The sequence below is a fragment of the Apostichopus japonicus genome, chromosome 21, assembly GCF_037975245.1.
Source record: "Apostichopus japonicus isolate 1M-3 chromosome 21, ASM3797524v1, whole genome shotgun sequence".
In the NCBI taxonomy this organism is placed as follows: Eukaryota; Metazoa; Echinodermata; class Holothuroidea; order Aspidochirotida; family Stichopodidae; genus Apostichopus; species Apostichopus japonicus.
The window spans coordinates 6,130,224-6,147,422 of NC_092581.1; the positions used below are offsets into that span (position 1 = coordinate 6,130,224).

The 17,199-nt window shown below is 36.3% G+C and overlaps 1 protein-coding gene across 2 annotated transcripts in view; it reads right to left on the reverse strand.

Annotated features, from left to right (window-relative positions):
* LOC139962870 (organic cation transporter protein-like) overlaps nt 1–17,199 on the reverse strand; it is a 31,706-nt gene that overhangs the window by 1,509 nt on the left and 12,998 nt on the right. For both annotated transcript variants that reach the window (XM_071963257.1, XM_071963258.1), the window contains 6 exons: nt 16,567–16,735; nt 15,963–16,092; nt 9,078–9,169; nt 6,781–6,989; nt 2,914–3,022; nt 1,151–1,372 (listed from right to left, as the gene is read on the reverse strand). In XM_071963257.1, the coding sequence (XP_071819358.1) occupies nt 1,151–1,372; nt 2,914–3,022; nt 6,781–6,989; nt 9,078–9,169; nt 15,963–16,092; nt 16,567–16,735 (931 nt within the window). The remainder of the gene's footprint in view (nt 1–1,150; nt 1,373–2,913; nt 3,023–6,780; nt 6,990–9,077; nt 9,170–15,962; nt 16,093–16,566; nt 16,736–17,199) is intronic.

Genomic DNA, 17,199 nt, shown 5'->3' on the forward strand with positions numbered 1-17,199 from the left:
ATGTTCGTCGTAACGCATTCAATTGCTCATCACATATGATGATTTAGTCGATCCTCGTTGCACGTGTACATCATGGCTACGGCTAATCATTCACATCTAACATTGCTGGAATGCGATCAAATAATTGTTGTTGTTAGAGACACAATTCGAAGTGTTGTTTCCTCACTTACACAGAGGAACAATCAGTATGATGCACAACAGAGGCGACTTACATCTTGTTTAAGTAACATAGGCAGAATTCGTAACTTTTTAGATAGTGAAACTTTTGACGAAATAAAAGATTCCATCCAAAACCCAAAATCCACAAAAAGTAAAACGTTTTCTTGCCCTTGTCAATGCGTTTTCGGCTGTAGCTCCAACCACTTATAATGTATTTGCCATGGCTTTATTTTGGTAATGGTATTCGTCAGGTACCAGGTCAGGTACGTACGTACACACCTTGCACGGATGTTAAGTGCTAGCTGGATCCCGATGGACAGCCGATATTCATTGTGCACATATCAACACCACGTACGTACGTACACGTATCGCGGCAAGTTGTTTATAATGGCGCGCAAATGCATGGGCAAAGTTTGGCGGTAAATGTACTAGCCAATCACATTCCACTTAAGTGGAATAGACTAGCCAATCACATTCCACTTAAGTGAAATAGACTATCCAATCACATTTCACTTAAGTGGAATGCATTTCCACTTAAGTGGAATTGTATTCCACTTAAGTGAAATAGACAGGACATTCCACTTAAGTGGAATTGTATTCCACTTAAGTAGAATACAATTCCACTTAAGTGAAATGCATTTCCACTTAAGTGGAATACAATTCCACTTAAGTGGAATGCAATTCCACTTAAGTGAAATAGAATTTAGCTTAAGTAAAATGCAGTGACAAGTTGATGAATTCAGCTGAAGTAAAATACAATTAAGCTTAAGTGGAATGGTATTCCATTTAAGTGAAATAGAATTCCACTTAAGTTAAATAGTATTCTACTTAAGTGAAATGTATTCGACTTAAGTCGAATTGCGAAGTAAATGTTAAAACGGCTTGCCATACGCCCTCGGTATAGGCCTACTTTGCACACACATATAACACTGGTTGTGGACGTTAGTCAAGGCGCTCCGTTAACAACAGATCCCACATAGTTTTGACAAACCTGTATTTTCTCTTCCTGAGTGATAACGTATCTTCAATCGTATCGGGCATTGGTAGACCTTTTGTTTCAGGGAGGAAGAATACCAAGAGACCAGCAAGGACGGATGAAGCTGCAAAACAGACGAGAGGAAGGTGTTTCCAACCCTTCTCGAGGACCAATACAAGAGGGGCTATGATACCACCGACACGAGCAGCGATGGAACAAGTCCCGACGCCAAGGACCCTGAAAGGAGACAGATATAATATTAACTCGTGTTAAAGCTTGTTAGGGAGTAAACGTTTTGCTCATGCCATGAATAGTCACGTGTAAGTGGGTTCCCTTGAAGTTGCCTATAAGATAAACGTGTGTGACTAAAATCATGGAGCTATAAATAATCCATGCTAAAATTAACTGTTTGAGTTGCCCCCTTAAACTGTTCTTTGCACCACAGAAACTGTTGTGTAAGATGCTGAGTTGTCCACATTCTCAATTTCTCATACTGATGAAGGTTATGGTGAATGACATCGTTCCTGCTAGTTTACACGATATGTTGGACTTAACTATAACATGACCTTTATTTTTTTTTTTATGATTTCATATATGGATATCCGCGACCATGATGCAGAGGGAGCAAGAAATCTTCGAGTTTTCGATAACCAGTTAAACGTCCAATGAATTAACCGGTTAACCCGGTGACAATAACATGAAACGTTTAACCAATTAATCGTCGGAACTGAAAAGGTTAACTTTCTCGTCTTCTCCAATTTGGGTCAACCCTGCATGTAACCCACCAAAAGAATGCTAAATTATCTGTATGCATTTATCTTCCCACTGGTTGTTCCCTCTCTTTCTCTTTGGGTGTATTTATGTTTAACGATTTCTGTTCTTCTTATCATCTTGGAATGAAAATTAAAATTATTCTTATAAAGATGGTAACCTATAAAATCATGATTATTTTCTATAGAGATTTCGACGTCGGAAAGTTTTTTAATGTATTAGTATTTCAGAAATGCAACATACAAATAACATTTTTTTTGACATTTTTTTCAGAATTTGATACATACTCGGCTATAATACTCATGTTAATAAACACCATTGTGAATAGTTTTCAATCATTGAATATAAAATCAGACATTTTCTTCAAACTAACATTTAAGCCAGTAATTTTGACAATCTGATGAGTTTCTACATCAAACTGATTGACATTTTACTCAAAAGGATAACTATATCGCTGATGTTATGGGAGGTCAAAGTTTCTGAGTTTTATTCCTTTTCTTCTGCGAAGCAGGGTTGCCAGTTTATCTTTGGCGCAGCCGGACAAATTGGCGGCCAAATCGGGCCGTAAAAATACACCAAATACGAATTTGCTGTTACTTTATGACAATCGACCGTGTGTATGGGCTTCCAATTTGTTGGAATTTGGGCCCCTCAGCTGAAAATTACATATAACCAACCTTAAGTCGATATGAACAACATGAAATTGGTTGAGATCATTGTTTTAAGGAAAGGTGGGGTTTAATGATTTCAGCTACCGTACTCTTTCTTGCAATTTGGTAGGCCATTCAGAGCCCCTTCCCTCCCCCCCCCAAAAAAAAAAAAAACACGAAGAAGAAAAACACAAAAGAAAACGTCAAAATGCTGTTTGGTCGGATCTTTCAGTTTCTTCCGGCCAATGAAACTTGCAAAACAAAAATTGCCATCTGGGGAGATGTTCTGTCTGTGATAGAATAAAGAAGGAATAAACAAGAATGAAGATACTTTTGTTATTTTTAGCTCGAACTCACCTCAACGGGGTCGGGAATATTTCTGCGGTGTGAACGTAGATATTGGCGAAGGATGCTGTTATCGCAAATTTTCCAATCATACCGAAAATGACTCTTATCGGTCCCAATGCTACAGAGAATAAAACATTACAATATTAAGTTTAAAACTTTAGAATTGCAGGGCACTGTTCTTACCCTGTTATGTTTAATCTCATTTAATTTGGAAATATTTGAAATTTGAATGACCATGTGAAAATCATAAAAAATTCTGGCAGGATCTAAGCATCAAATGGCGTCGATATTCACCAAAATATTTAGGAAAAAAGACTTAAATCTTTCGACAGAAATCAGTAATCGACAGGTGTCGACAGAATGCATAAAGGGAAACAGATTGAAGAAGTCTAATATAAGTATAGACAAAAGCAAAGAGCCAAAGAGGACAAAATATATCAATTTATACAATAGGCTATAAAGATTTCCATTCTGAAATAAGTTAAATTAGTAAAGCATATTAAATAGGCATACATTATAAGTTAAATTACTTAAGCACATTACATAGGCATACATTCTAAGTTAAATTAGTAAAGCAAATTAATTAGGCATACATTCTAAGTTAAATTAGCAAAGCATATTAAATATATTTTAAGTTAAATTAGTCAAGCATATTACATAGCATACATTTTAAGTAAATTAGTAAAGCATATTACATAGGCATACATTCTAAGTTAAATTAGTAAAGCATATTACATAGGCATACATTCTAAGTTAAATTAGTAAAGCATATTACAAGGCATACATTCTAAGTTAAATTAGTAAAGCATATTAATTAGGCATACATTCTAAGTTAAATTAGTAAAGCATATTAATTAGGCATACATTCTAAGTTAAATTAGCAAAGCATATTAAATAGGCATACATTCTAAGCTAAATTAGTAAAGCATATTACATAGGCCTACATTTTAAGTTAAATTAGTGAAGCATATTAAATAGGCATACATTCTAAGTTAAATTAGTAAAGCATTTTATACATAGGCATACATTCTAAGTTAAGTTAGTAAAGCATATTACAAGGCATACATTTTAAGTTAAAATAGTAAAGCTTATTAAATAGGCATACATTCTAAGTTAAATTAGTAAAGCATTTTACATAGGCATGCATTCTAAGCTAAATTAGTAAAGCATATTAATAGGCATACATTCTAAGTTAAATTAGTAAAGCTTATTAAATAGGCATACATTTTAAGTTAAATTAGTAAAGCATTTTACATAGGCATACATTCTAAGTTAAATTAGTAAAGAATATTACATAGGCATACATTCTAAGTTAAATTAGTAAAAGCATGTTAAATAGGCATACATTTTAAGTTAAATTAGTCAAGCATATTACATAGGCCTACATTCTAAGTTAAATTAGTAAAGCATTTTACATAGGCATACATTCTAAGTTAAATTAGTAAAGCATTTTACATAGGCCTACATCCTAAGTTAAATTAGTAAAGCATATTAAATAGGCCTACATTTTAAGGTCGTCAGAGTATGCATCAAATATGCTAGAAAAACAGATAATGGTCACACGTTTTAGAACTTCGCCGGAAGCAAGTTTTACTGCCACATTCAAAGCAATTTCCCTGTCTGAGACAACTCGTTGCTAAAACGTAATGAAGCATTCAAAGTTAAGTAGTACATCGACAAGATATAGTCTACACTAACCAGGCTCGATTCCTGGTGTTAATTTGTTAATCAGAGCAGTTTCAATTAGCAGCTTCTGTTTTGTTGATTCCATGTATGGTTTCATTTTCCAGCTTCGTAGATGGAGAAATCAACAACAGATGCAGAATTGAGTGTTACTTGTATTTAACAATCAGCTAATGGACAGATATCCGTGGTTTATGGTTGTGTTCGGCCCAATCTTATAGTTAGTCACTCCTGCCTCTCCCTGTGCCCTGCACTCCGACACTATACCTAACTGTTGTAAGACCCTGCCTGGCACAACCATTGCAACATGTGCTGCATTCAAAATGCATTGCATGCTTTAAACAAATTCAATGTAAAAGGCCAGGTGTCCTTCTGTTTACTTTGCCAGGATTATTTTTGCAGGGATTCATAAATTTTCTTCTAACTATTATAATTTCATTTTAATGTGTGAGCAATCTTTTTTTTTCAAGAGTCTAGGGGGAGCTAGAGAAATTTATGCTGAGAATGCTTAACAAGAATAGTAAAGTCTAGTAAGTGTAGTAAAAACACTAAACGACTTTTAATGTGAAGTGAGATATGTTATGTGAGATATGTTATGTGTGCCTTCAAAGTGTCTAGCCTTGCCGCATTTCTCTACATTTTGATGTTAAATTTTATTTATGACACGTGTAACATTCAAATAATGCAGTGATCGTAAAGATTATTTCTATTTGTATACTCGACATAACCTTTGATCTATATTACCACATGTTTATTCCTTGAACACATCACGAGGTGAGCCAATGCATACAGCCTGTGAAACACCGGGTGGTCCCCCTGCGTATAACTCTTGCCATATGCTCCACAGGTCCTTCATGGACATTGAGATAATTACGCCCTCTGACCTCCACACAATATGAATTTTACTGTATGTTGTATTACTAAATTTTGTTTGTTTTTTCACAACGATTTTACGCTACACGACGTCTCAACTAGGATATCTTTATAATTATTGAGCTATTTACTGGGTAATTCCCTTAGCTGTTGAATTTTAAGTATAGGTGACTTGTAGAAAATTCCCAAGGACTTGTACAGTTTGTTAACGTCATGTGAACATGAAACCCACCATGTCAACGAGATGGATCTTTTACCCATATTGTCACATTCCATCACACACTTAGAGAACAATACATTTAGATTCCCATCTTGTACTTCTAACTCTCTCTTTGAATGTTATGGAAAAGATTTCGTAAAGTGGTTGAGTGTGTGAACAATTTCCATTTCACTATTTTGCACAAAACATTACTTTTGACAAATTTCAATCAAAGCAATGTTTGTCTATACATGTATAGTTGACGTTTTCTTTTTGCGAAAGTAAATAGAATGATAAATAAAGACTTGAAGCAAAATTAAATTAGATATATTGCAGACCATAAAAAAACACTGTGGTCAGCCCAGCTTATATTTCTATATACCAATATTTAATTCTGAGAAATGACCCTTTAAGCAAATGAGGTTCATAAATTAAAAAGACTGGACTATTTAGTCTAATGTACAGACTGATACCATTACGTCAGTTCCTCATATGCAACACAAACTCACTGGGATGACATAACTCTTCTATTGCCTCAAATGACATGTTTACAATACCTTATAAAGGTCAAATAGTGTTGAATGTAATCCAAGGGTCCTTTCCTATTTATATGAAGTTAAAGAAACAGGTTAGGGTTGAGTTATTATAAGTTTTTATAACAGTAGAGTTGGGCCAGCACTGAGGAACTGGCGTCATCATCAATTATAAAGTTAAAGGATCATTCCAGAGGAATAGCATATTTTAAATTTGAATGTCTTGAAAACCTCAATAGATAGATATGGAAACATCAGTAGCACTGACAGTTTGTTGTTTCTTAGATTACGACATTATAAGACTACAATTCTGTTCAAAGGTCGCTCTTTAAGTTATTACATTAGTGATTAGACTCATTGTTACATTTGCGGATGATTTATCTCATATCAGTGCTTTGTATGACATGAGTGGTTGATTTTGTTGCATTAATGTTTAATGTGACATTAGTGGTTATTTGTGTAACAGTAATGCTCAGTATTGAGTAAGAGCATTAGTCTTTTTACATCAGTGGAAAGGTTTTGCACCAGTGGTTGATTATAGCATTACATGGGTGATACAGGGTCTTAGTTCCCTTGTGTTTTACGTACGTGCTAGTATAGTCGCAAAACATGCCAGTCCTGCAAGAATCATGAGTCCTCCCGTTGATATTTTTCTTCCTAAGTATGTCATACTAAACATACTAGCAGTGTAGGCTGGTATCTCCACTGCACCAGATAAACAGAAGGCTATGTAGTTGTTAACACCAAGACTGGAAGTTCCCAAAGATAATCCATAGTAAACGAAGCTTTGCACGAACCTGAAACCAAATCGAGACCATATAAAGGTAATAACAGCATTTCGTCGTGCGTCTTGGTAGCGGCGTATACAAGAAGGGTTTTGAATAATAAGAACTGGCCGAGGCAGGCGAGTGGAGGGGGGGGGGCGGTCTTCAGGAGGTCTCATGGTAGGTAGATATAAGTCACATAGCACTTGCAGTAAAGGGTCGATTGTACTGCCTTAGGTGTGTAATCCGAAGGACAAAGGTTCTCTTACATACAACCTCTCACGCATTTTCTCAGTGTGGAAAATGTTTCAATTATAGATAATTGTTTTTTTGCGTCGTTATAGTTATAGTGAGAGAGATATGAAATGTTTTTAATATCAAAGACACACTGACTGAGATTGGGAGTAAGAACTGATGCGGACGGGTACCTCCCCCCTCCCCCCCCCCCCATTCAAACGCTGTCTAACAGTTACAGGACTCACCCGACACCCAGGAATAGGCTTGTACTGAAGGAACTATAGTAACACGCATAGTACTTTGGAAGGTTCATGGGAAACCTTTCCACCGTGAAGCTTTAAAGAATTATTGGAACGTAAACAGAATTCATGTTTACGCTAGGGGTCTCTTTCATATTTGAAAATCTCATCAGTAGCCTTCCAGCTGTTCACTCCCAACCGCAGATTAGGGGAGGTTAAAGATCATGGATTTCCCTGTTGCAGCTCACTATCAGATAGGGTTAGTTGTCTCATAACTTGTTCAAAGATCGTTTTGAATAATATAACAGGTGGTTGTGTGAAACCAAGACAATGCTTCGTTTCCTATCCACTAACTGTATGTTGCCATACCACAAAATACAGACAGCAGTCAATATAGATCAGCGAGGTCAGGGAACAACTCCTTGGCGACGATCTCCAAAAGAACAATGTGTTTGTGTTAACACTAGCCAATAGTGGTTCAAGTTTGGTTCAAGTTTGATCAAAACATGTACCTCATTATATTTTGGAATTAATGCGTATCTTTGCTAACATATTACAGCTTAATATATATATAAGCTGCAGCCCATGAGGATATTCATTGTCACGTGCCCCCCCACCCCCCAACAAAAAAATTGTGCCACCCCCAGGTGCCCACCAGATTCGATTTGTAGTGTTAAAAGAAATACTCAAACAATTTTTTTTTTGAAAGGACGAAAAAGTATTATGTTCATCAGTAAAACTACTTACCGCCCAACTATTCAATCGGAAAACATGTTTTAGTTCTCTCATAATGGATAATCCCCAGATAGCACCAAATTGCATCATATGACCCTTAATTATTTAAAAACATTATCTACATTGTAGTATTAGGCTTCTAAGAATTGGCGGAGATTGAGCCCGCGGAAAATTCGGTCAAGCTATATGAAAACTTCCAGCTTAGCGTTTATTATTGAGAGAGAGAATGAAACAGGCGGAAACTGTAAGGGGTTTGTTTTTCTAAAAATGCATGGTAACTACGTTCATGGCCATGCAGCTGCAGAAGGGGGTTGGGTATAATCCCCAGTTATAATCGATCTGTTCTGACAGATATGCCATCACATATTGGGGTTAAAATAAATAGACCCCCCCCCCTCCAGTGTCCAAACGAGGGGAAGAGTTACACACAGTTCCTCGACCCGTGTTCTCAATAAAAATTGACCAATTTCAAGTTGACAATGACTGAAACGTGCATAATAGCACAACTTCCTATGCAAGTCATAAATCTAATACGAAAATATTTAAACAAAAATCTCTGCACTTAGTCACTGAGTTAGGATCGAAGTAGTCTCAAATCATAGTAAAACCGACCCGAGGGTGCTTTTGTGTTATTTGTTCTAGCTTTCATTTCCTTCCCAATATCTGAATTGCAAAGATACCCCCTCCATAAAATGTTCTGCTGTTCCTCTTCTGTAGTTCCAAAATCATTTTCCATCTTCATGCATCTTCTAGATGCGTTGCCTTATCCTCTCCCCGCCCCCTTTTTTGTTGTTGTAACTTATCCCTTTGTATATCTTCCTGGATTAGAAGACCGTATTACTCATTATCAGCAACACACAGCATCGCATTAGCAAAAGAGAAAAATAATGAAATTATTCACTAGACTTACCAATTGTAAATTAAATTGATTGTATAATAAATTAAAATCCGATGACGTAATATATCCAGGTACGACGCACTTTGTATGGGAACGTCTTCAACCTAAGCGAATAAGAAAAATGAGCTTATAGCGTGGATGTATAAAGAGGTGTTGTATATTATAATGGTACTATGCAACCTGTTTACTATAATGGTACTATGTAATATGTTTACTATAATGGTACTATGCGACCTGTATACTATAATGGTACTATGCAACCTGTATACTGTAATGGTACTATGCAACCTGTATACTATAATGGTACTATGTAACCTGTATACTGTAATGGTACTATGTAATATGTTTACTATAATGGTACTATGCGACCTGTATACTATAATGGTACTATGCAACCTGTATACTGTAATGGTACTATGCAACCTGTATACTGTAATGGTACTATGCAACCTGTATACTGTAATGGTACTATGTAACCTGTATACTGTAATGGTACTATGGAACCTGTATACTGTAATGGTACTGTGTAACCTGTATACTACAATGGTACTATGTAACATGTATACTATAATGGTACTATGTAACCTGTATACTGTAATGGTACTGTGTAACCTGTATTCTGTAATGGTACTATGTATCATGTATACTGTAATGGTACTATGCAACCTGTATACTGTAATGGTACTGTGTAACCTGTATACTACAATGGTACTATGTAACATGTATACTACAATGGTACTATGTAACCTGTATACTGTAATGGTACTGTGTAACCTGTATTCTGTAATGGTACTATGTATCATGTATACTGTAATGGTACTATGCAACCTGTATACTGTAATGGTACTGTGTAACCTGTATACTACAATGGTACTATGTAACATGTATACTGTAATGGTACTGTGTAACCTGTATACTACAATGGTACTATGTAACATGTATACTATAATGGTACTATGTAACCTGTATTCTGTAATGGTACTATGTATCATGTATACTGTAATGGTACTGTGTAACCTGTATACTGTAATGGTACTATGTTACCTGTATTCTATCATGATACTATGTAACCTGTATACTATAATGGTACTATGTTACCTGTATACTGTAATGGTACTATGTTACCTGTATACTGTAATGATACTATGTAACCTGTATACTATAATGTTACTATGCAACCTGTATACTATCATGGTACTATGTTACCTGTATACTGTAATGGTACTATGTTACCTGTATACTATAATGTTACTATGCAACCTGTATACTATCATGGTACTATGTAACCTGTATACTGTAATGGTACTATGTATCCTGTATACTGTAATGGTACTAGGTATCCTGTTTACTATAATGGTACTATGTAACCTGTATACTGTAATGGTACTATGTAACATGTGTACTGTAATGGTACTATGTTACCTGTATACTATCATGGTCCTATGTAACCTGTATACTATAATGGTACTATGTAACTTCATGTATACTGTAATGGTACTATGCGACCTGTATACTATAATGGTACTGTGCAACCTGTATACTATAATGGTACTGTGCAACCTGTATACTATAATGGTACTATGTAACATGTATACTGTAATGGTACTATATAACCTGTATACTGTAATATACAACCTGTATACTGTAATGGTACTATGTAACCTGTATACTGTAATGGTACTATGTAACCTGTATACTATAATGGTACTATGAAACCTGTATACTGTAATGGTACTATGTAACCTGTATACTGTAATGGTACTATGTAACCTGTATACTGTAATGGTACTATGTATCATGTATACTGTAATGGTACTATGCAACCTGTATACTGTAATGGTACTATGTAACCTGTATACTATAATGGTACTATGAAACCTGTATACTGTAATGGTACTATGTAACCTGTATACTGTAATGGTACTATGTAACCTGTATACTGTAATGGTACTATGTTACATGTATACTGTAATGGTACCATGTAACCTGTTTACTATAATGGTACTATGTAACCTGTATACTATAATGGTACTATGTAACATGTGTACTGTAATGGTACTATGTAACCTGCCGTATACTGTAATGGTACTATGTTACCTGTATACGGTAATGGTACTATGTAACCTGTATACTGTAATGGTACTATGTTACATGTACAGGGACGGCGATTTGTTTCAAATATTGGGGGGGGGGACATTTGCTTGGATGCAGGCGAATTACTATCAAAGCGGACCGCCACCATTGGTTGGCGCGCAGCGTACAAGAAAAGTTCTTGTTTTGACAGCCCCCCAGATCCCCGGAAATGGCACTTCTCGGGCTTGAAAATGACCAACCAGATGTACAATTTTGCCTGAGAACCAAGTTTTTCCCAATAGTTTTGTTTCATTCATAACCTTTTTCAAGATTGTCACCAGTCACACATCATGTTCGACCTCATCGCATCTCCTGTGGATCATTATTTTTGTAGGTAATTCTACGTAACACCCCACAACACCCGTCAGCCCCAATTTTCAAGGTTTTAAGCCCATTATTTGTTCAGAATTTGAATAATAATTCACTTCAAAACATACCCATAATGTTGCACAAAATTTCATCTATGGACAACCAATATAGAAAAAACCCCTTCAACCCCTAACAGACCGGTCAAAATTGCACGAGTAGAGGGAAGTATGATGAAGAATGTTGGTCAAGGAATTTTCGAAAATTCAGACATAGTTAATTTATTGGTGTACCAATATTAAAACCTCTTATAACAGCTACTATAAAACTTCGATATCATCAAAACATACCCCAAAAATATGCTCGAGGGGAGGGGGCGGTCTCCACCCTTCGCCCCCCCCCCTGGCTACGCGCCTGCGGTTAGAAATTTTGTAGGAAACAGGCCAAATGAAAACCCAGTGAACCCATATCGATGTGGATCATATATATGATTGTACGTACTTACACTCATACACAAGAGATGTACAGACATTATGATAATAATCACGAGTGACAACATGTTACACGGTCACAGGTCACAGAAACGACCACGGAGAGTCATTTACCTCATGCAGCATGTGTTGGATGAAGTTGTAGCCACCGCCAAATATGATTTGGATAAATAATCTCACGCGTTATTTTCTATTTATAGCCCAGACAAAAATTATGCCACCAAATTATTGGGGGGGGGGGTATTAGATACCACCGTATATCCCCACCTAAAATATTGGGAGGACATGTCCCCCACCCGCCCCCCCCCCAATGATCGCCTATGTATTATGTAACCTGTATACTGTAATGGTACTATGTTACCTGTATACTGTAATGGTACTATGTAGCCTGTATACTATAATGGTACTATGGAACCTGTATACTGTAATGGTACTATGTAACCTGTATACTGTAATGGTACTATGTAACATGTGTACTGTAATGGTACTATGTAACCTGTATACTACAATGGTACTATGGAACCTGTATACTGTAATGGTACTATGTAACCTGTATACTGTAATGGTACTATGTAACCTGTATACTACAATGGTACTATGGAACCTGTATACTGTAATGGTACTATGTAACCTGTATACTGTAATGGTACTATGGAACCTGTATACTGTAATGGTACTATGTAGCCTGTATACTATAATGGTACTATGGAACCTGTATACTGTAATGGTACTATGTAACCTGTATACTGTAATGGTACTATGTAACATGTGTACTGTAATGGTACTGTGTAACCTGTATACTACAATGGTACTATGTAACATGTATACTATAATGGTACTATGTAACCTGTATTCTGTAATGGTACTATGTATCATGTATACTGTAATGGTACTGTGTAACCTGTATACTGTAATGGTACTATGTTACCTGTATTCTATCATGATACTATGTAACCTGTATACTATAATGGTACTATGTAACATGTATACTGTAATGGTACTGTGTAACCTGTATACTGTAATGGTACTATGTTACCTGTATACTGTAATGATACTATGTTACCTGTATACTGTAATGGTACTATGTTACCTGTATACTGTAATGATACTATGTAACCTGTATACTATAATGTTACTATGCAACCTGTATACTATCATGGTACTATGTAACCTGTATACTGTAATGGTACTATGTATCCTGTATACTGTAATGGTACTAGGTATCCTGTTTACTATAATGGTACTATGTAACCTGTATACTGTAATGGTACTATGTAACATGTGTACTGTAATGGTACTATGTTACCTGTATACTATCATGGTCCTATGTAACCTGTATACTATAATGGTACTATGTAACTTCATGTATACTGTAATGGTACTATGCGACCTGTATACTATAATGGTACTGTGCAACCTGTATACTATAATGGTACTATGTAACATGTATACTGTAATGGTACTATATAACCTGTATACTGTAATATACAACCTGTATACTGTAATGGTACTATGTAACCTGTATACTATAATGGTACTATGAAACCTGTATACTGTAATGGTACTATGTAACCTGTATACTGTAATGGTACTATGTAACCTGTATACTGTAATGGTACTATGTATCATGTATACTGTAATGGTACTATGCAACCTGTATACTGTAATGGTACTATGTAACCTGTATACTATAATGGTACTATGAAACCTGTATACTGTAATGGTACTATGTAACCTGTATACTGTAATGGTACTATGTAACCTGTATACTGTAATGGTACTATGTTACATGTATACTGTAATGGTACCATGTAACCTGTTTACTATAATGGTACTATGTAACCTGTATACTATAATGGTACTATGTAACATGTGTACTGTAATGGTACTATGTAACCTGCCGTATACTGTAATGGTACTATGTTACCTGTATACGGTAATGGTACTATGTAACCTGTATACTGTAATGGTACTATGTTACATGTACAGGGACGGCGATTTGTTTCAAATATTGGGGGGGGGGGGGACATTTGCTTGGATGCAGGCGAATTACTATCAAAGCGGACCGCCACCATTGGTTGGCGCGCAGCGTACAAGAAAAGTTCTTGTTTTGACAGCCCCCCAGATCCCCGGAAATGGCACTTCTCGGGCTTGAAAATGACCAACCAGATGTACAATTTTGCCTGAGAACCAAGTTTTTCCCAATAGTTTTGTTTCATTCATAACCTTTTTCAAGATTGTCACCAGTCACACATCATGTTCGACCTCATCGCATCTCCTGTGGATCATTATTTTTGTAGGTAATTCTACGTAACACCCCACAACACCCGTCAGCCCCAATTTTCAAGGTTTTAAGCCCATTATTTGTTCAGAATTTGAATAATAATTCACTTCAAAACATACCCATAATGTTGCACAAAATTTCATCTATGGACAACCAATATAGAAAAAACCCCTTCAACCCCTAACAGACCGGTCAAAATTGCACGAGTAGAGGGAAGTATGATGAAGAATGTTGGTCAAGGAATTTTCGAAAATTCAGACATAGTTAATTTATTGGTGTACCAATATTAAAACCTCTTATAACAGCTACTATAAAACTTCGATATCATCAAAACATACCCCAAAAATATGCTCGAGGGGAGGGGGCGGTCTCCACCCTTCGCCCCCCCCCCCCTGGCTACGCGCCTGCGGTTAGAAATTTTGTAGGAAACAGGCCAAATGAAAACCCAGTGAACCCATATCGATGTGGATCATATATATGATTGTACGTACTTACACTCATACACAAGAGATGTACAGACATTATGATAATAATCACGAGTGACAACATGTTACACGGTCACAGGTCACAGAAACGACCACGGAGAGTCATTTACCTCATGCAGCATGTGTTGGATGAAGTTGTAGCCACCGCCAAATATGATTTGGATAAATAATCTCACGCGTTATTTTCTATTTATAGCCCAGACAAAAATTATGCCACCAAATTATTGGGGGGGGGGGTATTAGATACCACCGTATATCCCCACCTAAAATATTGGGAGGACATGTCCCCCACCCGCCCCCCCCCCAATGATCGCCTATGTATTATGTAACCTGTATACTGTAATGGTACTATGTTACCTGTATACTGTAATGGTACTATGTAGCCTGTATACTATAATGGTACTATGGAACCTGTATACTGTAATGGTACTATGTAACCTGTATACTGTAATGGTACTATGTAACATGTGTACTGTAATGGTACTATGTAACCTGTATACTACAATGGTACTATGGAACCTGTATACTGTAATGGTACTATGTAACCTGTATACTGTAATGGTACTATGGAACCTGTATACTGTAATGGTACTATGTAACCTGTATACTGTAATGGTACTATGCGACCTGTATACTGTAATGGTACTATGTAACCTGTATACTACAATGGTACTATGGAACCTGTATACTGTAATGGTACTATGTAACCTGTATACTGTAATGGTACTATGGAACCTGTATACTGTAATGGTACTATGTAGCCTGTATACTATAATGGTACTATGGAACCTGTATACTGTAATGGTACTATGTAACCTGTATACTGTAATGGTACTATGTAACATGTGTACTGTAATGGTACTATGTAACCTGTGTACTGAAATGGTACTATGTAACCTGTATACTGTTATGGTACTATGTTACATGTGTACTGTAGTTGTACTATGTATCCTGTATTAGGAGAGTGGCAACATATCAGGAAGCAATGATTCAGATATTTTGTTTTTCATTGTGGAAAGCAAATGCCCAAGCGAATTGTACGTTCAATATATATGTAAGTTAAACATATTAATTTAAGTCTTTAGGATAAACATCGTGCACCCCAACCCGCCAAAAAAAAACAAAAAAAACGATGAAACATATATTAAAAATTTTGAAGGAATGTATTATATAGAATATTTCATATCATTACACTTACAGTTTTAAGAGTTGACATCAATTCATCTGGTAGAGTTTTTCCGTTCACTCTGGCAATTTTCTTGATAACTTTCTCTGCATGAACAAACTTCTTTTTACTGAGAAGCCATCTTGGTGATTCGCTTAGCATTCTTTGTTTTCAACAAGAAACAGACAGAGAGTGAGAGAGAGAAGAACAAAGAACACAGTCTGTTTTATTATTTATTTGATAGTACGTTTGTTTAACTTGTTTGTTCGTTCGTTCTTTGTGTGTTTATTAATTTGGTTTAATTTAGCTACCGGAGAGGGAGGCTACGTATCTGGACGTTGGGTGGTCCAGAAGTTATGTTTTGTAGTTCTACATTGAAGCAGTATTGTGTTGCGCCTTGATTGCAGCTGATGTAACCTTTCAGTAAAGTAATATATCTTCGATCTGAACTAGTTTCATTTAAATGTGTTGCTGTCGTGTCCTCGGATCGGCATTCCCCTATGGTGGCAGCAGTGGGATAAATATAGTGCTGCATCCGTACGGAACGTTGTACAAGTCACTGTAGTGTATGTGGAGAAACGTATATCATGTTAATGCAATAATAGAATGCTAACAGATTTTCTTTTTATATACTCACCCTATAAAAGGTGTTAAAAAGAGGAAAGGGAGAGCGTAGATAACCATCTGTATTCTCCAGCTTGTAACATAGCGTCCAATCACAGCTAATACGAAATAGCCAAGAGCAAAGAAATACCACAAGAAAACTCCAAAATATACACGTACGTCTGCACCTACGACTTCTGTTCCTGTAATGAACATGAAAGAAAGAAATTGTCACATTGGCATGCATATGCAAGCTATGATAAGTACTATAACAGTGACAGTCAGGGTTTCGTCAGCGGAAGCGTATTGTAATGGGCAAACAACATAATTGTATGAGAAGACCGAATTATTGCATCATCAATGAATGGTTGTTGTAGGACGAGCCCAACTGCAAAGTTTCATGTGGGTTTATTTGTACAGGGCGGTGGATGTCAGGAATATGTACTAAACGTGTTTTGTTCATATGGGAGGGGGGGGGGGGGTAGCGCACAAAAGTTAAAAGTGGCTCACTCAATAATTATTGACAATGCTTTCGATGGTCAAATCCATAACAAAGCAAAATAGAGGTTTTAAAGGAAAAGTTTGATAACAGTATCCAATACTAAGTGCGAGCAATTTATACTGTCGTTAAGTTTTGAATCATTAAACCATCCGCGTAGTACTCAAA